Genomic DNA, 25367 nt, shown 5'->3' with positions numbered 1-25367 from the left:
AAACACGGTCTCAAATCAAACAAAATTATACATGAAGATAACTTGAGATACAATCTGAGATGTTTGGTCCAGTTACATTATAGCAACATTTCATTTGAATATCTGGCTCTAGAGATAAATCCATACATCTCCAGCGCTGCTCATTCTATCATATTGTCCATCGAGAGCTCCAAAATTCGGGACAAAACACATGAAAGGTAAAAACTGAATGTCGCTTGGACACGTGAGCAACAACACTACCATGCTCTTGGAAGCTCAAGACATGTACCATCACTTGAGAACACAAATGGTACGATATATAACAGACGACGTACATTATTGGTCCAAGGGGAGCATCTAATAGTCCCAACTGTCTGTCAGTAAATGGCCATACCTCATCGTGTGTCTTCAGAAGCCACATAATTGGGCATCTAATCCGCTAGAGGCATTGCCCATTGGTAGACATCCAGCGGGTCTTCCCCATGGCCGTGAAGCTGACGGCGCTCTTGTTGCACCCACAGCAAAGAAGAGATCTCCTGCATACTCTCTGTCAACCATAGCTGCTGCAAGCTTGCCAGCGCCTCGACACCGACACGCCTCAATGTTCGGCAATCGTTTATGCGTAGCTCCCTCAGTCGAGGAAGGTTCGAGATCGTCTCCAGGACCTGACATCCCGAGATCAAGACACTCTCCACGAAAGGGAGGTCCTCCACTGCCTTCAAGCAGCTTGCTCCAATAATAAAGAGCTCTTTCAGGTTGGTGGCCTCCGGTCCAAGCTGTCGTGGGAGAGCTCTCAGCTTGGGGCAGCCAAGAAGCTCCAACCTCTTCAGGCATGGCAGCAGCTGCATCGGGGGAGATGTCGCAGTCACTCCCCCTTCCGTAGCTGCTGCCATTGCATCTTCTTCTTCTTCTTCTTCTTCTTCTTCTTCTTCAACAAAGGACCACTCGCTCCAGTTGGGCATATCCTTGATGACGAGGTATTCGAGCTTGGGGAAGGCAACTGCCTCCGTGGATTCTATGGGATTAGCCTCCTCGCATCCAACAAATTCGGGTCCGATCTTGGTAATTGCGGTTGCTCCAACAATTTTCAGATATCTGAGGCTGGCTAGCTGCCAAATTGCTGGAAGATGCGCACAGTATTTGCAGTCGGTAAGGTTCAAATATGTTGTTGAAGACAAATGGATACTGGTACCAAGCCAGGTGGGATACCCTCGACCAAAGAAATTGACAATAATAAGCTTTTCCAAGTTGTGTGGAGGGATTAGCTGCTCAAAAATCTTCTCAATATTGCTGATATCATCTGAATTTGGTTCTTCTTTACATTGACTGCACCAAAGATTCAGAAATTTGAGATACTTTTTGTCTCCTAACAATGAAGAATTTGTTGCACTAGGAGCTGCTCTTTCCATTTTGATCATGTGAAGCTGCCTTAGCTGCGAAAGATGCCCCAACTCTTCCAACTTCCATCCATCTTGTGTATTAGCGTCATCACTTGTACCACCAATAGGAAATCCTTCCAGATCATTGAGGAATTCTAGTTTACCTATCCCTTTTGGCACCTGATTTATCGGTGTACCACCTAGACCAAGGCGCCTTAAATTGCACAATTGTGTGATCGACGAAGGAAGGCTGTGCAGAGCTTTGCACCTTTGCAAGTTCAGTATCTGAAGGTTTGTCAAAGAACCGATTGACTCTGGAAGACAAGATATGGCTGTCTCATCTAGATCAAGAAGTCGTAGATGGATCAAACCACCAACGCAATCTGGAATGCTTTTTATAGATGAACCAGTCAGATCTAAAACTCTGATGCATGGTAGCCTCTTGAAAATTGTATTTTCAACACTCAGTTTCTTAGCAGAATGAATTAACAGTGTCCTTGCTCTAATCTCTCTTTGTCCACATTGGGGAGCATTAAAGAATCCTTGTCAGTGACAACTGAAACACGCCGTAGCTTGGTGTAACATCCCAAATTTTCAATTGGGTATGTTATACATATATCATCATTGCATATCATATTTTTATTGCATTTTGACAAATCCTCGATAAATACAGAGCAACTCAAGGACCCTTGGAGAGAGTTGGGGATTTTCTCAAATTTTCATATTTGATTTTCATCAAATAATAAGACGAGGATTTTGGTTTTAATTATTTTCTCTCCGGAAAATATTTCATTTAAAAAAAATAAACGAGAGGAGAAAATATGACTTCTTCAAAACCATTGAAATACTGGAGGAAAATTGTTAAAATCCTTTATTGGAATTTATTTGGATTTTATTTGCAATTTTTATTGCATTAAAAATATTGCATGTTTTCAAAATATTTATTTTGTTTTAAAAAAATGTTGACCCTATTCTAGATTTTCCAACTAGACGGGGAAAATTTATTTTATATTTTTCTGTTTTTTAATTATTTTTCTGTGAATTATTTTCCGCGAAACTTATTTAAAAAAAATGCGCGACGCCCGACCGGGCCGCAGCCCAGCCGAGCGCCGGCCCGCCCGCGCCCTCTCCTTCCTCCGCACGGGAGAGCGCCGCCGCCGTGTCCTCCATGGACACGGGACCGAGCCGCCCCGGAGCTTGCCCCCTCCTCCAAGCTTGCTCCCCCCCCTCTTTATATACCCCCCTCTCTCTCCTCTCATCCCGTCGCCGCCGCCGCCGCACTCGCCGAGCCCCGCCGCCGCACGGGAGCCGCCACCGCCGCCGGGAGTCGCCGCCCCTCGCCCGCACCCCCGCACCCCCGCGCCCCGCCGGAGCCCTCGCCGGAGCCGCCCCGACGAGGTACTGCCTTGCTGCCCGTTCGTCGTTGCCGGTTTTTTTGTTAAAAAAACCCCTTCGTTTTTAGTTTTTTTTCGGTTTTACTATTTTGCGAGCGTTCACCGAACCGTTCGTTTTAACGAACGCGTTCGTCGGTTTTTCTCTGTTAACGAACGTCCGTTCTTTAAGCGTTCGTCCGTTTTTCTTTTTCGTCGGATTTTTCTGCGATTATCTCAGATTCGATTTCTGATCGAATCTTCAATTCTGTTTAACTTCTCGCTCGTTTATCGGAATCAGGCGATTCAAGCGCCTAGAGTTTCGTCTCGAAATTCTCTTTCCGTTTAACCTACTCAAACAAGTTTTTGCTACAGTAAAATTTGACCTAGATCCAGATTAGTAAACGAAGTTTCTTTCTTTCGCAGTTTGATCTTCGTTGTTTCTCTCGAGTTGATTCTTTTTGCAAACCGGAGTTCTTAAGTTGAACTTTCTGGTTGGATCTTTCATTCGAGCTTTACCTGTGCATTAGATGAGTACTGATTGTATGCTTGTTTGTTTGCGATAGAGTACCCGGAGTGTGCCGCTTGTTACTTCGACTCGTTAGGTTTTGCGGATCATCAGCAAGGCAAGTAACACTTTGATCATACCTTTCATACCCAGTTTTATTGCATTAGATCTATTTCTCAAACAATTGCATGATTAGGATCTGATTAAACTGTGGGAACTGGGAAGTAGTTGAGGTAGTACCTATTACCTGTTTTCTTTTCAAACCCTTGGGAGTTACTTCAACGTTGCCATTATATTGCCATGCTATGCTCGTAGACGTGGATTGGGTTTGAGAGATATTCATGACAGATGTGAGATGTTTATTAATGATTCAACTTAAGGTGGCAACTAAAACTCACATCTGGGTGGATTGAGGCACCTGGAGAACCCAGTGTTGTCTGTTTGTATAAGGACCGCCACCCAGGCTCAAAGGGATCATAAGATTATTCATGCTAGAAACTTCCGTGTGCAGCCACAAGCTATTATGGGCTCTAGCATAGTTGAGTAGGTTACAAGATCTCTTGAAGAGGTGGGCTAGCAGATGTAGGGGAAAGTAGGTGTACCGGTCCATCCAGAGTAAAGAGTGATTGTTCCTGAAAGACTGTGTCTCGGTCATCCGTTTCTCAAACATCATGCAGTGCGAGAATCAAGCGGAGGCGATCGAGTCTTGTGGGGAAAAGTGCGCAAACCTCTGCAGAGTGTACAAACTAATCATGGTTAGCCGTGTCCCCGGTTATGGACAACTTGAATATCTAGTACCTGGATTATCATTTGAATCTCATCACCATGTTACTTTTAATTAATTTTGTTGGGTTAATGATGACACTTAATTGGGATTGAGTTAGAGGTACCTTCTCAATGTTTCACAACCACCATGATAGTTAAATAAAGATTATTCCTTTGAAGTAGGATAAAATTGGCTTTTCGCAAAATTGTAACCATAGAGCTTTCCACCAGCCATATATGCATGTAGTATAGCATTATTATTGTTCATTGCTCTCTATGTGTTATATTGCCAGCATATCCTATGTGCTGACCCGTTTTCGGGCTGCAACGTTTCATGTTGCAGACTTTTCAGACGACGAGTAAGGTGCCTTAGGTCGTGGTCATATACTCAGTGATGCCGCTGAAGTTGATGGACTCACTTATCTTCCAAGTCTTCCGCTGTTATCGTTGTTAGATGGCCTTAAGCCATGTTTATTATACTTAATCTCTTCGGAGATATTCGATGTAATAAGTGTGTGATTGCTACTCTGTTATAAATCCTCCATTTGTACTGTGCGTGTCAGCATTACTGATCCAGGGATGACACTGGTGCACAGCAGCACAGACCATTTGAGGTCTGGTCGCTACACTTGGACAGAGTTGTAACCTGTAATGATTGTGGATCGCCACAATAATTTTCGTCTCTTGAAAAGTGTTGAGCAAGTTGCCTCAAGAGATCATGCATTTTGCACATGCTATGGTCAAAACGTAAAGGGTCGAGTTGCAGTAGATTCCTATATATCAATTCATAGTAATATTCTTCAGCTGTATCCTCCAGAAGTTGTCCTTTATGCTCCTCAACAAAGCCTTCAGCAACCCAAAGCCTGATAAGATCATCTCGGTACATGTACCGATCTTCTGGGTATAAGATTAAATAGAGGAAGCATTGCTTCAAATGCCGTGGCAGATCATCGTAACTCAAATACAGAGCACCTCTGAGCTCGATTGGAAGATTGCACATAGACTATGCACTTCTCTCCATAATCTTTCTCCACTCATTCTGAGTTCTCTCTTTAGTTGCTAGAACACTAGCAGTAACTTTGATTGCAAGGGGAAGTCCACCACGCTTACGCACAATTTCCAAGCCTATATGCCGAAGGTTTTGCACATCATTTTCTTGATTAATGTTCATACTCTTCCAAAGCAGTTCCCATCCTACATCTAATGCCATCAACTCTACTCGATGCACATCTTCCACCCCAATTACATGTGCAACTGTATCATGTCGAGTGGTTACTAGAATTTCTCCGGTTGCGGCAGCATGTAATGGAACTCTCAGTAGATTGGTCCACACCTGAGGCTGCCAAACATCATCTAGCACAAGGAAGAAACTTTTTCCTCGAATGGCCTCTGCAAGCTTGCTGCTGAGCTCTCCCACAGTTTCACCTTGCTCCTGATGTACACCAAAATTTCGAAGAACTTCTTTCAATAGAGCGACTTCAGAGTAGTCCTGAGAAACACAGATCCATGCTCGGTTGCTAAATGCTCCTTTTATTTTTTGGTCATTATATATTTTCTGAGCCAGAGTTGTCTTCCCAACCCCTCCTGTTCCAGTAATACCAACCTTGTACGCCTTCTTTTCCTCTTGTCCAAGCACCAGTTCAACCAATCTTGTGCAAGCATGTAAAGTTTCCTTTCCCACAAGATTAGGCTCCACAAGGTGGCAAGTTCTCATCTGCTTCACCAGTGGAGCTTCCGCTTTATGCTGCATACTCTGGAGCTTTAAAAATCGTGCCCCCAACTCTGAAATCTTCTCAAGTTCTCCATTAAAATCTCTGATTTTTATGGCAATGTCATGACGCTTCTTACAACTGGGAATGCATGTGAAAAATGAAATTCCACCACATTCGGTTGCCTTTGTTGATAGGAATTATGTTCAGCTAGTAACTTGCCTCCTTCAAATCTCACCAAGTCAATAATGTCATCAGCATAATACATAGCCTCTTTCAGCTCACCAAGCCAATTGTTGACTGCTGACTCTTCTGTCCTCCTTTCTTCAGCATCATTGAGAAAGCATTGTATTTGAGTCATTGTTCGCTGCAGGTCTCTAAGACCTTTATTTACCCCTAGAATAAGAACCGCCTCTTCTGTAATTATTTCTTGCAATCTTTTGGCACATGTTCCGACAAGAGAACCCAGTATGGCTGCCATCAGACAAACTTGATGAGTTTAATCCACCAATTTACAAAGCAATTTCTCTGGAAGTGTGGCAAATTTGCAGGCTGGCAATAAATACACAACATGTGTTAATATGGTTCAAAAGGTAGACAATGTTCACTAAATTCATTCCTTAAAAAAAATGCTCACTAAATTCATATGCTTGTAACTGAAATTCAGAGACAATGCCATCGGTTTGCTGTTTAAATCCTGAATAAAATAGTCTACAGGAGGTTGAAGCTACGGAACTTCAATAATGGCTCTAGTGCGCTTTCCACAGCATGCATGTCAGTAGAAGTTCTGAACAATGGGATGGGACCAGCCAATTACTTCTGCTTAAGTGCTTATGTACCGTGTAGTATAGTAGCGCAAGTATGAACGTTATTAAAGCATGCATAATGCAAATACACTAGGTAATCTGATCATAAATCAATCTAATCAACTCCACCGGAAAGATGCAAGGAAAAAAAAATCCGCATCCTTGTTTTGATAAATTCAGCAGTAGCGTGTACCCACTTTGCTATTTTAGCTTTTACTATTGAAGTATCAACTCTTGACTTAGCATTCGTGTCCTTCTGTTCTATATCATTTCTTTTAGTCCATAAGTTACTATGATTCTCTCCGTGTGTTTTACCGAACCTCAAGTAATATTCAATTAGTTCAACCATGATGAGATTTCTAGCAGTTCAATCTGGTTGTCCATCTTCTAGACAATGAATTGTAACTATTTTTTCACACGGTAGCATAGGAGTCACATGATAACACATTTCCTTGTAGTAGTACCATGGAAAGAAAGATGGAAGATCTGGAATACATTACAAATATTACCTTTCAAACCAACCTTAAAGCAAGAAATAAACAGTCAGTAACAACAATCGAATTAATGATCTCACGTAAGCAGATTGCTCCAGTGGTCAACCAATCACCACTTCCAAGATCTTGATGAACCCATAACTACTTAAGATCTAGATGGCCGAACCCAAGGGAGATGGAAGGTAACAGGTTGACTAGACCGGCATATAGAAGAGAAAGCAGAGGATTATCAGCAAATTACCAAAGGAAGCCACACTGCAACACATATAAAAGGGGGAAAAGAGAAGGTGAACTACATGCTTCCCTTGTAAGAAAGGAAACTGGTTCAGTGAATACAACAAGAAGTACCACTAAACAGAGCTATCTGAACTAGAGAAAATACCTGAATAAGTTAAATTGATTAGACTGCTGCAGCAGAGCGGGATGTTTTGTATGAATTGTTCCCTCCCAACAGGATATCTTTGCTAAGCAGTCCAACAAACAATAAGAACAGGCGCACCGATCATGAAGCATGTGCTGAGTCTGCGCGATCAGCAGGTTCAAATAAGGTATGAGTTCAGAAAGGTCAAGATAAGAAAAAGAATGAAATGTTGTACTCTATTGATTGATGGACACAGTCGAACTTTACCAGATATCAAAAGAATGGATGCAGAAGTAGAGTGTAAGCACACGCAGAATGTTAGAAACTAAATGGAGTGTAAGCACAACCAGAGGAATGGTTGAAAGCAGCTGAAGTGTAGTTCCTACTGAATCATCGTGTTCTTCCTCGTGAAAGATATAAGAAGCATCCTTCTCTTATATCACACCAATAGTGAGGGGAGCTTGCATAAACTATGTCAACTACATAACACAGTCTACAAAGTCTGCTCTGTAGTAATATATTTAACATAGGATGCCAGTGGCTCTGATGTGATGTAAACATTAATAAGCAAGCCTGCAGCTTGCTTATTGACAACGATGGATGATGATGCACGGAACCAGCAAGCAGGTAAGACTCTGATCTGTTTACCACATCAAGATTCCATCAGCAAATGCGAAACCTGGTGCACGTGTCTGCTTGAGATTTGTCTCTGCGAAATAATAGGCAAGTTGCACAATTAAAAATCCTGGGAATACATTAATTGATGCAATTTAATATGCAAATGAGGACAAAAACAGGCCATCAACTCCCTTCTGCAGCATCTTAAGACAAATGCAATAAACTAGAAATGATCAGGCATGATTAAGAAAGTTAGTTTTGTTTAGATGTCGTGATTGCTTGTATACAGTTAATCAAAAGACCATGACTCATATGCTTTGTACATGTCCTATACATTCGTCAGAACTGAAGGGAGCCAAGACACATGATGGTTAGTGACTTACTGACGGGTGTGATATATTTGCTACAATAAGAGAGCTAGGTTTTTTTCTTACGAAGAAAGGGTGAGATCTGTTAAATCAAAGTGGTTACAATCCTCATCACTGAGACGCAAACAAGTACATAAGCTGACAGAAGAACATAATTTGTCAATTTTCTCAGATACAATGCATGGTTCAAAACACGATCTCAATAAACAAAATTATACTCCCTCCATCCAGAAATAACTGTCGCTCAAACGGATGTATCTAGCACTGAAATACATCTAGATACATCCGTTTGAGCGATAGTTATTTCTGGACGGACGTATACCTACATATACAGTCTGAGATATTTGGTTCAGTTGCATCATATGAGCAGTACATAAACAAAAGACAAGTAGTATTATCAACAACTGTTAGTATCATAGAATAATTACAAACAAAATTATGTATCCATAGCCAGAAAAGGTAAATTTGCCAATTACATAAGCATAAATTGTACCAAATTTGGTTCATATTACTGGTAACAAAATATCCTTTTCCCACGGAGGAAAAAAAATATCTTATCTGAAACCTAAACACTAGTGTGCAGACCATGTTAACTTACAAAACAAGGCAAATCCATTGCTGACATCTTTTTTCCATAGAAGCATCAATGCAGTTCCAAATAGGCCAAGGCTTATCAATATTGTTCAAGTAATACCAAGTAAACCATGTAAATTTTCTTGTTATATCATTGCAGGCTCACATCATCCTTCCATCCAACAACCTGTTTCAACTTGAACACTGGACAGCATTGCATACAGATTTTCCGCTGCTGTTGTATGTTAAATGCACATCTTGTCTCAGATTGCAAAACTTCAACTCGAAAACAACACACCAAAACTGGACGGCATTGGCCACCAGGGTTTCTGATCTGGGGGAAACATGATCTGGCGAGCGATTTATTCCTGTAGCACGGCAGCTGGCACAGCTACAAACCACAATCATCATCCTCAGAGCAGGTCTATCTTCATGGGAAAGTCTAGCCTGATAATGAGATGGGGAGGGACCTAGGGAAGGATCAAAGATAGAGGCATCCATACATTGGTTTCCAACCATGCTAGTCCCAAAAACACTACGCCACACGTGCTTCACTGCTTTCAAAATCTCGCTTTCATGTCAACCCAATCCATCTCTTGAAATGTAGTGCTGCTTCTCTCCTTATCAGTTGAGCTTCTGTTTGCACCTTAGGAGCCTTACCTTTGTACAATGTTCTATGATATTTAAGCCACAGGGACTTGTACTTGTATTTATCTATAAACATCTCGCACTTTTCCATCAATTCTATGACTTCCATTGCTCGAAGGAAGAAACCACCTCTCACAAAGCAATACAACAGAGAGTCCAACAGTTCCTGATCAAATTTCATCGAGTTGGAGTTGGCCAGAACTTTCATTTCGCCCCACAAATCTGTCACCTCCACATACTTGCCACCAACAGCAGCATAAGCAGTTACTAAAGAATGGAAAGTTTGTGCGTTTGGCGTGTGGCCTAAAACACGCATCTTGCTCAGTGCTTTGTGAGCATCGTGCATTAATCTCTTCTTACAGAAGAAATGTATAACATTGTTCCAGTCATGAATGGCATGATTGACTGTATGACCACTTTTGACTTCTTCCACTAGCTTAGCAGTCAAAGCAGCTTCATTGTTATCACAGCTTTGTACTAACATCTCAAACTCCCTGTTAACAGATTTTTGAATGTTTGAGCTCTTCATCTCTTTAAAAAGATGGAGAGCGCCTGTGGTGTTATTGTGATGTGCCCTGGATTGTATCAAATCTTCGTAGCAGCTTGAATCAAGCTGGATTCCTGCCTGTTGAGCATCCTTCAAAAGTGCAGTTATATCGTCTTCATGATTCTCCTCTTTGCAGTAAGCTTTTAGGAGTGACGAATAAATGGAAGAACCAACTCTAACTCCAGAAAATCTCATCTCGTCAAGAAGGTCATGTGCCTGCTCTAATAATCCAAGAGAAATACATGCATTTATCACTTGTACAACAAAGGAGCTCTCAACAGACACGGGCGAATCCTCTTTGCTTGCCTTCACAAGAAACGATGCCAATGCACTGATCTTATCTGCTTCCAAGAAAGCTTTGACCAGTTTGGCATACATTGTTTCAGTTGGATGGAGGACACCATGTTCAGATTTTACCAGTCCAACCTGTTCCTGCAGCTTATCTGATAATAGCTTGTGTAATTCTCTCGCCTCTAATTCAAGCCTTGCAAAGCTCTTATCTTTGAAGAATGAAGAGTAATTTTGCATTTGGCGATCAGTAGACACAGGTTTATTTGGGGAACCTGAAATTTCAGGGCCCTTTTTCTCATAAGGAAGATACAATTTGTTCGATTCGACTGCTTCAAGAACTGCTTTAGCTGCTTCTAGTGACCGCTTTGCGTTGTTACCCTTTTTAAGCATATCCAGTACCATATCCACAGCAGAATCCAAATCCCCGAATTTCAAATGGCAGGAGAGCAGGCAATCATAGTACTGCCTGAACTCTGATTCACTGAGACCACAGGCCTCATCTACATGCCTCTTCAACTTCTGAATCTCATCTTTGTGTCCATTCTTTTCGTATATGCGAGCCATGACAACCAACAAGCTGGCTTCAGGTTTCACCCCAATCCTGGGCATTAATTCGAGAAGCTGCTCTGCCTTTTTAGTAGTACCAAACAGGAGGGATGCAGTTAGAACAATGCTGAAGGTAAATGAATTGGGCTTCATTGCTAGCAACGGACGGTTGCTCTTCTTCCGCGGATCAACTCTGTTGTTCTGGAAAAGGTATCCGATCTCCATTACCATGTCGGCAGCAAGGAACGAACCGGTCGCAGTCTGACACATGTGTGCTATAACCGCAGACCATGCCGCGACGGGTGGGTATGCTTCAATCTTGACCAACTTCCTCACAACATTTACAGCAAGATCAGGAAGAGCGCACCGTGCAAGAAGAAGGGACAGGTAAATCAGGGCCTCCTTCTCCAGCAGTTCAGGCCTCGCTTGAAACGCGCGATCGACCACATCGTACGACTGGTTAAGCCTGTGGGCCTCAAAGGTCGCTGCGAAGCCAGTGATGAGCTTGCTCAGAACAGACTTTCTCGGGAGCCCGTCCATGTGAAGATGCTTCTCGTAGGCCCTCCACGCATCATCAAACCTCTGCTGGTCGATGGCATTCTCTATCTCCGATGCTAGCAGAGACGAGTCCCGGGCTTGGACGAGAACCGTTTCGGTAGCGGTGGAGAAGCAAGCACCACCACGAGTAACAGCATGCGATTTCAGGTTCGAGAATCCGATATCTTTGTCACCGGTGCACTTGGTAGTATCATGACACTTGTGGTCCAAGATGTGAGAGGCAATACAGGGTGGTGGACAGGCGAGGAGCGCAGATACGGCACGGCCTGAACGCGGCCTTGTAGTACAGATTCTTGCAACGCGGAGCATCTGCATGTTGCCTGCCATGGATGGATAAATCAAGTCAATGCGGTCTTGTACTACGGATTCAGCAAACGGCGGCGGTAAGACTGAAGATTGTATTGGGGGGAATCAGCTCCCAAGTTTTGAGATTTACCTAGGTTTGGCTACACGAAGAGTGGAAGCCGACACAGGCCGCAGCGGAGCGCCGCCTAATTAATCCCCTCCCCGGCGGCATCCCTGGCCTCCGCTTCCTCCCCTCTCCATCCTCGCCACCTGCGGAGCAGCGGCAGAGATGGGGGCGGGTGACGGCGACGACGGCAATGAAGAGGCGGCGCTCTTACTCTGCGTGCAGCGGCGTGTGGCGGGAGGGGGAGCACCGCAGCGGGTGGGTGGGAGGTTGAGTGGCGGCGGGGGCGAGCTTGGGTAGGGAGCGCCGGCGAGGGTCAGAGTGGCGGCACTTTGGCAGGCCTTGGCTTGTTGGGCCTTCAACATTTCAGCCTAGAAATTAGTTGTTGCTCGGAACATCTACGGCGCGAAATCACTAATTCATGAGGACTCCTTGAAAAATCACGTCCATCTCGCCAGGTGCGACAAGTGACGCGCTACATGTGCGAAACTTCTCACAACTTAGAATTTTCCTTTTAAAAAAAGTCGTTTATTCAAAACGTTTTATCTCTTAACCGTGCGTCCCGATCTCTAATTGTTTTCACAGTTGGATGCCTCTCGCTGAAGCAAATCCGGGTCTTTCACGAAAGTAAAACCATGCCTCTTGCGAAAGGAACAAAAAGGAAAACACGCTTTTTACCGTTCTGAGAGGCACGGCCGTGCCTCTCGCAGAAGGAAGTCCGTGCCGGAATCAAAACCGTGTCTCTCACGTAAGGAAAAAAAAAAGAGAAAACGCGTTTTTTCATTTCCGAGAGGCATGACCGTGCCTCTCTAGAAGCAAAACAGTGCATCTCGCGGAAGCAAAAAAAACACTCATTCTTTTCCAGTTTCTGAGAGGCACGGCCGTGCCTCTCTGAAGCAAAACCATGCCTCTCGCGAAAGAAAAAAACATGTTTATTCGCGCAAAAAAACTAAGAAAGACCGGTGAAAAACCAAAAAGCAGAAAAACCCGAAAAAACCATCTAAAAAGCCGAAAAAGCGTGTGAAATATAAAAAAACAAAATTCGAGGGAGCGCCCAGAGCACGACACATGGTGGCGGCTGAGAGCACGGGCTAAAAGCATGACAGATCCTCAAAAAACAAATCTACGGGCGCAACATAACGAACTACTCCGCCGGCCTTTGAAGTATTTCTTTTAGTAGATATTTATACAGCACACAAGGTTTTTCCAAATGATTTTATTGTAATTCCTAGTCATAGGAATATATTTTCTTGGATCTTAGATCCAGATCAGTGTAATTATAATTGTTATGAGGGTGAATAAAATTACAGGTGCTTCTTCGAAAAAAAATCTACGCACTATGTATTGATCGAGAGCTCCTATTTGACGACCTATGCGCCTGAAGTCGCGGAAACGCGCACCCCCACACCCAGCCCTATTGGGCCGGCCCATGCAACGGGCAGGGTAACCCTAGTTTTTTAATTTCGTCTTTGTTGCTTTTTTTTCTTTTCTGGTTTTTACATTTAAAATAATTAGCAATTCAAAAAAGTCCCAAATTTCTACACAATTGTGAATTTGGAAATAATAGTCCATAAAATGATCATGAATTCATAAAAAAATGTTCGAAAAAAATAAAAACATATTCATGATTTTGAAAAATGTTTGCGTATTCAAAAAATATTCATGATTTTGAAAAATGTTTGTGTATTAAAATCATGCTCCTGAATTTGAACAAAACTTCCCGAATTCAAATATTGTTCATGAGTTTTCTGAAAAGTTTCACAAAAAGAAAATAAGATCATGAATATGAAAAATTGTTCCCAAATTTTTCAAAAAACTTTATCGGTACAAAAAATGTTCATGTGTTTGGAAAAAAATCATCTATGTGAAAAATACATACACAATATACAATGTGTATAAAAAATGTTGATCATGTATTAAAAAAAGTTGAATGTATATAAAACAAATGTTCTTGGTGTAGACAAAGCATGTAGAACATGCATAAAAACATAAATTTTTAAAAATGTTTATTGTGTATCAAAAAATATTAAAGGTGTATAAACAAATCTTCTTGGTATATTCGAAAAATGCATAGTGTGTAAGAAAAATATTCAAACACAAAAAATTGAAAATATGTTAATCATCTATTTCAAAAAAAATGTTAAATATGTATAATTTGTTTTACTGATGTATACGAAAAACTTGAAATCTGTGTTAAAAAAATTTAACATGAAAATATATTTTAAATTTTTTTACCGTGTAACAAAAATGTCAATCATGTATTTAGTTTCTTTAAAACATGTATTAAAAAATTTCTTGATATATACCAAAAAATTACAATGTGTATGTAGAATTAGTCATCAAACCTAATGTTTTTAAAATGATAATCATGATTTAAAAATGTTGAGCATGTATAAAAAATGTTCCTGATACACACGAAAAATGTACAGATGCATATGAAAAATGTAGACATGTGTTGGAGAAAAGAAAGACAAAGCAAAGAAAACTGAAGAAAGGGAAAAAATGAAAAAGAAGAAAATAAAAAAAAGAAACAAAGAAAAACGAACAGAGTTAGAAAGAAAAGAAAAAAATCAGTCAAAACCAAGAAACAAAAAAAGAAAAATAAACCTGAAAGAAACGAGGAAACCGGTGAGAAAACAAAGAAAAAGGAAAACTAAAGAAAACCGTAAAGAAACAAGGAATTCCGGGAAAAAAAACCCAGAAAACAACTGGGAAAGAAAAAAGAAACCAAAAAATCATTGCAAAAAAGAAAGAAAAAGGAAAACCCCATGAAAAAACAACAAAAACAGTGAACAGGAAAATGAAACAGAGAAACCAAAGAAAACTAGGAAGAAACAAAGAAAACATAAAGAAAAAAAGAAAAAGAAAAACAAATAATTCAATTAAAGTTGCAGCTACAACGAGTGATCGAACATGAACAATGCAAGCAATAAAAAAATAATGAAACGGGCTAGCCCAGGTTACGACGGGGAAGAAAATGCTACTACGAGACGGAAGCTATACTCACTATGAGCAAGATATAGTCTTCGCAAGCATCTACAACTGTACCCTGAAACCCTCATCAAATGAGTAGAAGGACAACCGAGACCCAACTCATATTTGGCGCTTAAGGCGTTGTTTAAAGGAAAATTGGCCCAACTTTGGCGCGGCGGGGAAGCTCATTCCCCTTTGATACAAGTTGTGGTTCGTTAGGGTTATAACTAACCAGCCTATTCAGTACATATAACACCAAATCATTTTTTGACAAAGGGTGAAGTTATTGAGTCAAATTAAACATCTAGAGGACACAATACACAATGAAAAAAATACAATACACAATGAGCACCACTACGATGCACGCAACCAACATTGACACACACAAAATCATGCAAGCAAAGATCGAAGTCTTACAAGACCGAAGCTATGCCTAGACGGAGGAAGAAAACCTGCAGCGAGGAAAACAATGATCGAGGAACTACAACAACGACCATCTGCACCAACCATCTCTTGACATCACAAGGATAATGCGAAAGGTTCTCTAGTAGCAATGCATTCAGTAAGGGAACGATGCTCATGCGCCACCGTCGCCGACTCCAACCTCCAAAGGCCAGATCTTGGGTTTCACCCTCAAGATAAAAGTCCAAGCAAATATGAGCAATGCCTTCAACAAGGTAACAACACAAAAACACTATCGTTGCCAGGTATAACCAACTAGAGTTAGGCCTAGGGTTTTCACCCCGAGGTCGATACCGGGTACTCGAGAAGCACCACCAAATCAAAGCCATAATGTATTGTCCTCACCACTTTCGGCCATCCCAGCAGTTACATGTGTAGCACGATCTTGACGTGAGACGCAACACAAGTGAAGACCATGCTCGTGCTCACATAAGAAGCTTGTCAAGACACAACAAGTGTCAGTCGCCACTGAAGGCTCTAAACGACCAAAAGTCACCATCACACACGTGACGAAGATTAGCGAGGGAGGCACCAACACGAGCAAAATCGCAATTCGTCCTCGCATGTGACAGAAGATTAATTGGTTGGCAAAACATACTTTTCATTATAGCCGATATAAAGGTTTTAGACCTTGCGACCCATTATGACAATTGCCTAGCAACACAAGAGCACGCCGCCATCCGTGGAACAAGCGGAGGACTACTTGTTGGAACTCAGAAGGTCGTCGATGTTGCCCGCGTACCTGCAGATGGGGTCGCGTGCACCAATGACTCAGCTCAGGAGTCCGCTCGTCCAATCGGAAACAACAACACCATCGCTACACGACCACACCCTTTGCCTCTATTTGTCACCCGTAGATCGCATCTCTCCATCAGAGACTATCGGAGCAGAGATATTCCCGCCGTCGCCTTCATCAACCCGTGCCAGGACTTAGCTCGCCACTAGTCTCTAGCAGCGGCGAGGGGAAAGGGGGATGGGGAAGTAGGAGTTGGTATCTATAGAGAAGGGAGGAGACGGTAGCTATGGGGAGGGAGGAGAGGGTGGCAGAAAATCTAGGAGGATGAGCAAATATAAACATGTTAACAATTCTATATCTTAACAACTCACCTTAATAAATATGTAATGCTTAGATCAATTTGGAGCTTGCAACATTGTGAAAGTGCATCTCTTAAGTACTCCATATTTGGGTTTGATGATTTATGACATGTTTTGCCGCCACCACGCCCAGGTGGAGTAAAGTTGCCTGAAGAGTTGCCTTGGAAGGAGAGGTATTGCTGCTCCAACATGATTTGAAAAGAAAGTAGACGAGAATACAAGTCACCAAGGGATACCGGGTCTGTTTGAGTTGTGATCAATGACAACGGGGGATTGTAACACAACACATAGGAGACCATGTCGTCTTTGGCGATAGGAGACACTAGCATGGCCATAGTTCGACGAGTTCCTTTACTTTGTTGAAGTAGTCATTTACCGAGAGATATTCTTCCTCAGATTTGCCAATTACATGGATGCGAGGAGAACATGCACCCACAGGTAGACCAGGGCTCAACCATGGTTGACACAGCCCACACCTACTCGATTAACTCTGGTGATATTGACGCAAGCAGGGAACTCCACATCACTTGGTCTTGCTCAGCCCAAGACTCACACTCGGGATTTGGCACCTTATCGGTTCCACCTATATCGTTGTTGCTGACGAGCTCCTTGGGAGGAGTCGCGTTGGTCCCATCAGTGTACCTGAGGACCTGAGTGTTGCGCATGCATGACGATGCCTGATTTTCGCGCGAAAAAAGTCGGAGCTGCACATTTAGATGACCAAACAAGACAAGCATTTTCAAAAGAATGTTCGGTTTATACAACACTAAATCTAGGAGGGCGGGATAAGATAGAACACTTTTAAACTTTATCTCAATTAACAACATACACCAAACTATGACAACCCAAAACCTGTTAATATATATTTATACTAGGTGACTATTTATCTTCGATCAATCAACATCTTTGTCATACATCGATCATGTTGTGAAATTAACATGGATAAGACTTTAGCTAGCTAATTAAGAATGCGGCCATTTGGTGCCCAGGTGCAGAACTAATTAAGAGTGTCATGATTCGGTGTACCTAAGTGCCTAGGTGTGAACATCAAATTCAAATAAAATTAAAAAAACATTCAAAAAATCTAATAGAACTTGGCATCCGATATGCTCGAATGCGCGATGTGCATGCAAAAATTCATGGTGTTTGGGCATTCAAGGAGGTTGTGGCTAAAAAAATGGCTCTGAAAGAAACTTTGAAAAAGAACACTATTTGGACTTTTTTAGCTAGAGGTCCTCGAATGTCCAAACACCTGAAAATGTGCATGCTCCTTCCGCACATGAGCATCTTGCATGCCATAAACTTCCAGAATTATTTGAATTTTTTTACTATTTTTTGAATTTATTGTTCATCGAATGCAGATGAGCCCGAGCTTAGACACGAATTACTGCCTAGTTAAGGTGTTTCCATCCCCTACTTGGTCGATTAATGACTAGACTTCTATGTACCATCCGTGGGATAATCATTTTATATAGTTATTTATATATTTTGCATGGATCCATTTACTATCATACCAATGCTCCCAGTCGTTCAGAAACCCTTGAAACATCTATGCCAATTCTCGAGCTGAAGGCCTGCATATTATAGAAGAAATTTATGCAATTAATTAACTGGACTTTGAGGCAAAAATAGATCAATGTTAGGTATTAGATGGTAACCAGTCCTCCATCACGCAGTACGAAAGAGACATTTTGCAGTCGCATATTATTAAATTTACTAGACATTCTAGACAGTAGAGAGGGACGAAAAAGAAAGAAAGAAACATGTACTAAAAAGAAAACATATTAAGACGTGCATTTTACTTGTATATATACGTCGCTATTCAGTTTAATATCACACTAGAAACAAATGGGTACCCCTCAATAAATTATGGTGTAATATTTTTATAAGGCTACTGCAAAGTTCCAAAAAGGAAGACTGTTTTTGGCACAAAATTCATTTTATTCAGAATCGGATGCTTTTGAATACGAATCTAGTGATACGATTTCCATATAATATAAAATATATTTTGTAGGTGTAATTAATTATTGTTCAAAACTTGAATCCTTAAGACTCTTGTGCGCCATACATTTTGCAACGTAGATATATTTGCTAGTTGCAAAAGCAAAAGGCTGAACCTATGTATACGTACCCGAGAGTGTATAGTGTAGAACATTTTGCGGCCAGCAACCGAGTGATTGGCGTTGATGATCTCAGCACCTTCTTCCTCATGGATGGTGATTACCTCATGGAGCTTGATCGGCCTCTCCATGCAGCATATCAGTCTCACCTCCATGCTTGAATCGTCGTGTTGCCGCACCTGCAATATCGGTTCCGATGCCTCCCAAGCTTTCTCTTCTTCTGGCGACCCTGTACCGCTGCTTGTGGTAGTGGTGGTAGTGGGTGTTGGGATGCTAGTATGTCCTTTTAAGGTATCCAAGGCCCGCACGGAGCTCCTCCTACGTTGTAGCTCATCGACCCTCTCCTTCAGCTTCTTGATGTATGACGCCCCAACATCCAGGCTGCCTAGCTGGGTCATTGTATCCTACATACACATTTGAGGAACAACAATATGAAAAAATTACGTGAAAGAATTTTCAATTTTTATTTCTTGACATGATTTACTTGGCTCAAACAACCTTATATTTTTAGATAATGGAAGAGTTCTATATTTACCGGTCTTTGAATCATGATGCACAATCACACATAATAAAACCTTTTGGATTATAGAATCATCTAACATAAGATCAATTGTGGGTTTTCTTCAACGATGTGTGGTACCTGAAGCAGTTAGGAAAAGACTTGACTTCTTGGTTAGTAACTTCAATGATATGTGGTACCAATTTTCTGAACATTGGTACCCAAAGCGGTTAGGGAAGGACTTGACCTCTATAGATCTAGATTCTTCTTGAAATCTGATGAAAACAAAAGAAAATATCGCCTAATGAGATGCGGTGTCATTTGCAGACCTATAGACCAAGGTGGTCTTGGTCTGGAGGATCTCAAAATAAAAAAAATAAGTGTCCGCTCAGCAAATGGTTGTTCAAGTTACTTACTGAGGATGCGGTCTGGCAGGAGTTCTTGAGAAATAAGTATCTCCACTCAAAATTCTAGTCTCGGGTTCAAGCCAAACCCGTTGATTCGCCATTTTGGAAAGGTTTGATGGGGTCAAAAGTAAATTTGCCATAGAGGATCTTTTGTGGTGGGCAATGTCTTAACCACTACATGGCTGGGGGACGAGCCTCTAGCTTTGCAATACACTTATCCTTACAACATTGTGCAAAGGAAGGAGGTTTCTGTTGCATCGGTGTTGGAACATGTTCCGTTGAATGTTGCAATTAAACGGTCTCTCATCAGGGAGAAGTGGATGGACTAGTTGCACCTTATCAATAGATTGATGATTGTCACCCCCAATGAAGAACCAGACACCTTTCCGTTGGAAGTTGAATTCCTCCGGCGTATTCTCTATGAAATCCATGTATACATACCTCATCAATGATGGCCCGCCATTTCATCGCAAGTATATTTCAAAACTTAACGTTCCAACTAAAATCAAGATTTCCTTATGGTACCTAGATAGAAAAATGATCTTAACTAAGAATAGCCTCAAGAAGCGTGGGTGACAAGGTTGCACAAAAGGTTGTTTTTGCGGCAATGAAGAACCGATTCAGCATATTTTCCTTCAATGCCTTCTTGCCATATTATTACGGTGTACTGTTCATGTCGTCTTTAATCTATCTCCACCTACAGGTAGTTTGAATACGTTTGGGTACTAGTTGGAGGGTATTCATCCTAGCATAAGGCTCAGATTCATGTTTAAGTTTGTGCTTTACTTTTGGCTATGGAGAGTTGCCGCGATAATTGTGTTCTAACTTTTTAACCTGATTGAAAATTCAAATCTTTTACATGTCATTTTCAAAGCTATTAATTGGCTCCATACGGGTTCTTTCTAATATGGGAGGAGAGGGCGTTCACGGTCGCCGGGTGCAACTAATGGGAGATGGTCGCTCGGATTTATTTCAATCATTATATGGTTGGCATTCTAGTAATAGGATTTCTGAGGTAAGAGAATTCATATTTTCTTGTTACTTTTTTGTTGATTTTTTTTTACTATGACCGTCCTGTGTAGGCTTAGGGCATCTACAATGGTAGACGCTTGTGGAGGCGCTAATAGAGAAAATAAATAAATTTTATATAATTAAAAAACGCCTAAGCGTCTGAGGTTACAACGGCAGGTGCTAATTCTGCGGGCTAAATTAAACTAGTCGGGCGCTTCGCATGGGAAGAAAATCAGTCAAGCACTCGCTGCCAGGTCTTGCGCCGACGCTACGTCTGGCGCTGGGATTCAGGGCGTCAACTGCCAATTAGCCAGGTTTCTAATCCTGGCGCCCGTGCTAAGCGCCGGGCGTTGGAGATGCCTTTATGTCGTTTTCTTCGGTTGGATACTGTCGAACATTGAATTAGATAAGGTAGGGCCATGTGCATCACTCGATGGCCCGGGGTGTAATCCATCTTTTTTGAAGAAAAATGCATTAGTGGTTAAATAGTCCAAATAAAGATCATGCCTTTTAGAGACGAGATCACAAGATAAACATGGAGTGAAAAAGCTGGCTATCACGCTGCTCAGGCATGCTCCGGCCACGATGAGAAGAGGCGTACGTGTTCTTACAGTGCTGGAGCAGCAGTGTTCTCTTGGGATGAGGGATGCGAGCTTCTCGCAGAGGGCCTTCATGCGCTTCCTCCTCTCCTTCTCGGACTCCTTCTTCTCCAGCAGCACCACCGCCGTGCCGCCGCTCGCCCTGCTCCTCTTCCCGCCCCTCGCCGGCTTCGCCTTCATCTCCACCTATATAGCTCACGAGGTAGAGATGAGCATGCATGCAGCGGGCCTTAACGGGTATGAATGAAGAAGAAAAGGGAGATACCGAGTTCAGAGCGCAGGCATTCATTGGTAGGAGACGAAGAAATCCGAAGGAAGGAAAATGATGAGATGGAGGACGAAGGACCAGTATACGGATAAGGGCCGGCCGGCCTATGGGAGTATGGGAAACATGCTACTATACAAGGTATATATAAGGGCACCACACACGTAGCTAGTCTTAATTTAAATGTGTGTGACTGAGGTATATGTGGTTAGAGCAACTCTAGCAGACCCCGCATCCGTCCCCGACCCGCAAAATAACCGCCAAAATGCGGGTACGGGCTGAAAAGCCTGCCCGACCAGACCCCGCATCCCGCCCCGGCCCGCAAAATTTTTTAGGGGGCGCGGCAAATTTCCGGCCCCAACCCGGGAAAACGAGGGTTTCCCCCTCGCGGCTGCGGCGCCCTGCATCACAGAGAAGCAGTTGGCGGGAGGGACATTTCAGCCCGCGCTCTTTTCCCCCTTCCTTCCGCCGCCGCACGCCCGCCGCCGGCGATTCCGGCCATATCCGCGGGCGGAATCGCTCCGCGGGGCCGCCCCACACCCTCCCGCGCCGAGCCGCTGCACCGCCCCTCCGGATCTGGCGAGAAGAGCCGCCCCTCAGTCGCCGCCGCTGCTGGGATCGACCACCGCTGAGCGCACCACCCTCGTCGCCGCCCGGGATCACTCGCCACCGGTTAGTCCCTTTTTTGTGATTTTCGCGAGCTGTGTAGTAGATTGACGCGCCGGCGTGCGTGTAGATGGAGTTGACCCCCTGCGAGAAGTTCTTGCTATCCGATTCGTCCGATTCGGACGACTCGGATGTGGAGACCATGCTTGCGACCTTTCGGCAGCAAACATTGGTCATGGCGCTTGCCGTGAAGGAGCATGAAGACGAGTACCGAAAGAGGAGGCGAGGATCTACTGTCGGGCGTCTGTGCATTCCGCGGAATCGCCATCTTGGAAACGAGATGTTGATGTTGTTGGGGAACGTAGCAATAATTCAAAATTTTCCTACATGTCACCAAGATCAATCTAGGAGATGCTAGCAACGAGAGAGAGGGAGTGCATCTTCATACCCTTGAAGATCGCTAAGCGGAAGCGTTACAAGAACGCGGTTGATGGAGTCGTACTCGCGGCGATTCAAATCGCGGAGGATCCGATCTAGCGCCGAACGGACGGCGCCTCCGCGTTCAACACACGTACAGCCCGAGGACGTCTCCTCCTTCTTGATCCAGCAAGGGGAGAGGAGAAGTTGAGGGAGAACTCCAACAGCACGACGGCGTGGTGGCAATGGAGCTCGTGGTTCTCCGGCAGAGCTTCGCTAAGCACTACGGAGGAGGAGGAGGAGTTGGAGGAGGAGAGGGCTGCGCCAAGGGAAGGGTGTGGCTGCCCTCCCACCCCCTCACTATATATAGGGGGAAGGGGAGAGGGGGCCGGCCCCTCTAGATGGATCTAGAGGAGGAGGCGGCGGCCAGGGGAAACCCTAGATGGGTTTGGGCGCCCCCACCCCCTAGGAAACTTGCCCCCAAGCCGGGAGGGGCGGATGCCCTAGGCGTGGCGCCCCACCTCTCCTGGTTACGTGAGAGGGGTTGGGAGGGGCGCACAGCCCCTTAGTGGGCTGGTTTGCCTCTTCCCCTTGGCCCATAAGGCCCCCCAACGCTTGCCGGGGCCTCCGAAACCCCTTTCGGACATGCTGGCCATAGCCTGGTACCCCCGGAACAATTCCAGACTCCAATACCCTTCGTCCAATATACCGATCTTCACCTCCGGACCATTCCGGAGCTCCTCGTCATGTCCGGGATCTCATCCAGGACTCCGAACAACCTTCGGTAACCACATACTATTTCCCATAACAACTCTAGCGTCACCGAACCTTAAGTGTGTAGACCCTACGGGTTCGGGAACCATGCAGACATGACCGAGACACCTCTCCGGCCAATAACCAATAGCAGGATCTGGATACCCATATTGGCTCCCACATGTTCCACGATGATCTCATCGGATGAACCACGATGTCGGGGATTCAATCAATCCTGTATTCAATTCCCTTTGTCTATCGGTATGTTACTTGCCCGAGATTTGATCGTCGGTATCCCCATACCTCGTTCAATCTTGTTACTGGCAAGTCTCTTTACTCATTCCGTAACGCATGATCCCATGGCTAACTCATTAGTCACATTGAGCTCATTATGATGATGCATTACCGAGTGGGCCCAGAGATACCTCTCCGTCATACGGAGTGACAAATCCCAGTCTCGATTCGTGCCAACCCAACCGACACTTTCGGAGATACCTGTAGTGCACCTTTATAGCCACCCAGTTACGTTGTGACGTTTGGTACACCCAAAGCATTCCTACGGTATCCGGGAGTTGCACAATCTCATGGTCTAAGGAAACGATACTTGACATTAGAAAAGCTCTTAGCAAACGAACTACACGATCTTGTGCTATACTTAGGTTTGGGTCTTGTCCATCACATCACTCTCCTAATGATGTGATCCCGTTATCAATGACATCCAATGTCCATGGTCAGAAAACCATAACCATCTATTGATCAACGAGCTAGTCAACTAGAGGCTTACTAGGGACATGTTGTGGTCTATCTATTCACACATGTATTACGGTTTCCAGTTAATACAATTATAGCATGAACAATAGACAATTATCATGAACAAGGAAATACAATAATAACCATTTTATTATTGCCTCTAGGGCATATTTCCAACAGATGCAAGATTATTTTTCGGAGGATCCTACATATCCTGCACACCTCGTCCGCAGATTGTACCGAATGCGCCGATCCCTTTTTGTGAAAATTGTTGAAGCTTGCGAGGCAAATTGTCGGTATTTCACTCAGAGAAGGAATGTCGCGGGCTTAAAGGGATTTAGTGCATATCAAAAAATCTCCGCAGCTATGCGGGTGATTGCATATGGCGTTCCGGCTGACTATGCCGATGAGTATCTTCGCATTGGTGAAGATAGCACAATTGAGTCTGTGCGTAGATTTGCGAAAGTGATCGTCCGTGTCTTTGGTCCCGAGTATCTTCGGGCACCAAATGAAGATGACACAAAGAAATTGATGGCAGCTAATGAGAGGAGAGATTGGCCTGGGATGCTAGGTAGCATTGATTGTATGCATTGGAGTTGGAAAAATTGCCCCAAGGCTTGGCAAGGAATGTATTGTGGCAAGTCTCGTGATGCAACAATTGTGCTAGAGGCTGTAGCATCCGAGGATTTATGGGTTTGGCATTGCTTTTTTGGTATGCCCGGCACACGCAATGATATCAACGTGTTGCAACGCTCTCATTTGTTTGCTAGGCTTGCTAGTGGTGATGCTCCTGCTTGCAACTACACTATCAATGGGCATGAATACACAAAGGGGTACTATCTTGCAGATGGTATATATCCTCCTTGGTGCACATTTGTCAAGAGCATCAAAGAACCCAAAACAAAAAAACAATGTGAATTTGCAAGGGTGCAAGAGGCAGCCCGAAAAGACATTGAAAGAGCATTCGGTGTTTTGCAATCTAGGTTTGCCATTGTCCGAGGTCCTGCTCGTTTTTGGGATAAGAAAACCCTGAAGAACATCATGACTTGCTGTGTTATCCTGCACAATATGATTCTTGAAGATGAGAGAGGAATTGACTTAGAATTCTTTTACGATAATGTGGGTAGCCGTGTCAAACCAGCTAGAGACCCAAACCGCATTAGAGCTTTTCTTCAGACATACAAGAAGATTGAAAATGCAGACACACACTTTCAACTTCAGGAAGATCTCATTGAGCACCATTGGCAAAGGGTTGGACAGTGACTAACTTTTGTATTCATTTGTATTTGTATTCATGACAAGTTTTGTATTGCATTATTTTAAGTTTGCTACCGTAATTTGAATAATTATTTGTAATGCGAATGATTATTGTTTTATGTTTGATTTGAATAACTCAGTTTGTTTTCGATTGTTGAAATTATGTTGGATTTGAGATTTGCGGGCTGATGATTTGCGGGGATGCAGCGGCGCAAAGAGCAGAA

General features: G+C 43.3%; 2 protein-coding genes and 1 pseudogene across 2 annotated transcripts; all 3 read right to left on the bottom strand.

Moving 5' to 3' along the window:
* Positions 1 to 410: 410 nt before the first annotated feature.
* On the bottom strand, positions 411 to 9182 carry LOC123099106 (putative disease resistance protein RGA4; annotated as a pseudogene).
* Positions 8835 to 12256, bottom strand: LOC123099107 (pentatricopeptide repeat-containing protein At1g03100, mitochondrial). Its single transcript, XM_044521248.1, has 2 exons — positions 11957 to 12256; positions 8835 to 11840 (listed from the first exon to the last, which is right to left on the bottom strand). Exon 2 carries the CDS (start codon positions 11833 to 11835, stop codon positions 9505 to 9507), a length of 2331 nt encoding a protein of 776 aa, XP_044377183.1. The 5' UTR covers positions 11836 to 11840; positions 11957 to 12256; the 3' UTR covers positions 8835 to 9504.
* A 4423-nt stretch (positions 12257 to 16679) lies between these two features.
* On the bottom strand, positions 16680 to 21539 carry LOC123099105 (transcription factor bHLH168). Its single transcript, XM_044521247.1, has 5 exons — positions 21361 to 21539; positions 21108 to 21281; positions 18591 to 18983; positions 17974 to 18033; positions 16680 to 17163 (listed from the first exon to the last, which is right to left on the bottom strand). The coding sequence occupies exons 1-5, from the start codon at positions 21382 to 21384 to the stop codon at positions 16936 to 16938; spliced, it is 879 nt and encodes a 292-aa protein (XP_044377182.1). The 5' UTR covers positions 21385 to 21539; the 3' UTR covers positions 16680 to 16935.
* Between the last annotated feature and the right edge of the window lie 3828 nt (positions 21540 to 25367).

The sequence above is a fragment of the Triticum aestivum genome, chromosome 4D, assembly GCF_018294505.1.
Source record: "Triticum aestivum cultivar Chinese Spring chromosome 4D, IWGSC CS RefSeq v2.1, whole genome shotgun sequence".
NCBI lineage: Eukaryota > Viridiplantae > Streptophyta > Magnoliopsida > Poales > Poaceae > Triticum > Triticum aestivum.
This window is presented reverse-complemented; position numbering and strand designations above follow the sequence as displayed.

Coding starts and splice junctions, on each gene's coding strand:
- LOC123099107 (XM_044521248.1), bottom strand. CDS start 11,835: ATGCAGATGCTCCGCGTTGCAAGAATCTGTACTACAAGGCCGCGTTCA.
- LOC123099105 (XM_044521247.1), bottom strand. CDS start 21,384: ATGAATGCCTGCGCTCTGAACTCG. Junction 21,282..21,360: donor ATGCCTGCGCTCTGAACTCG/GTATCTCCCTTT, acceptor TGAGCTATATAG/GTGGAGATGAAGGCGAAGCC. Junction 18,984..21,107: donor AACACTGCTGCTCCAGCACT/GTAAGAACACGT, acceptor ATGTGTATGTAG/GATACAATGACCCAGCTAGG.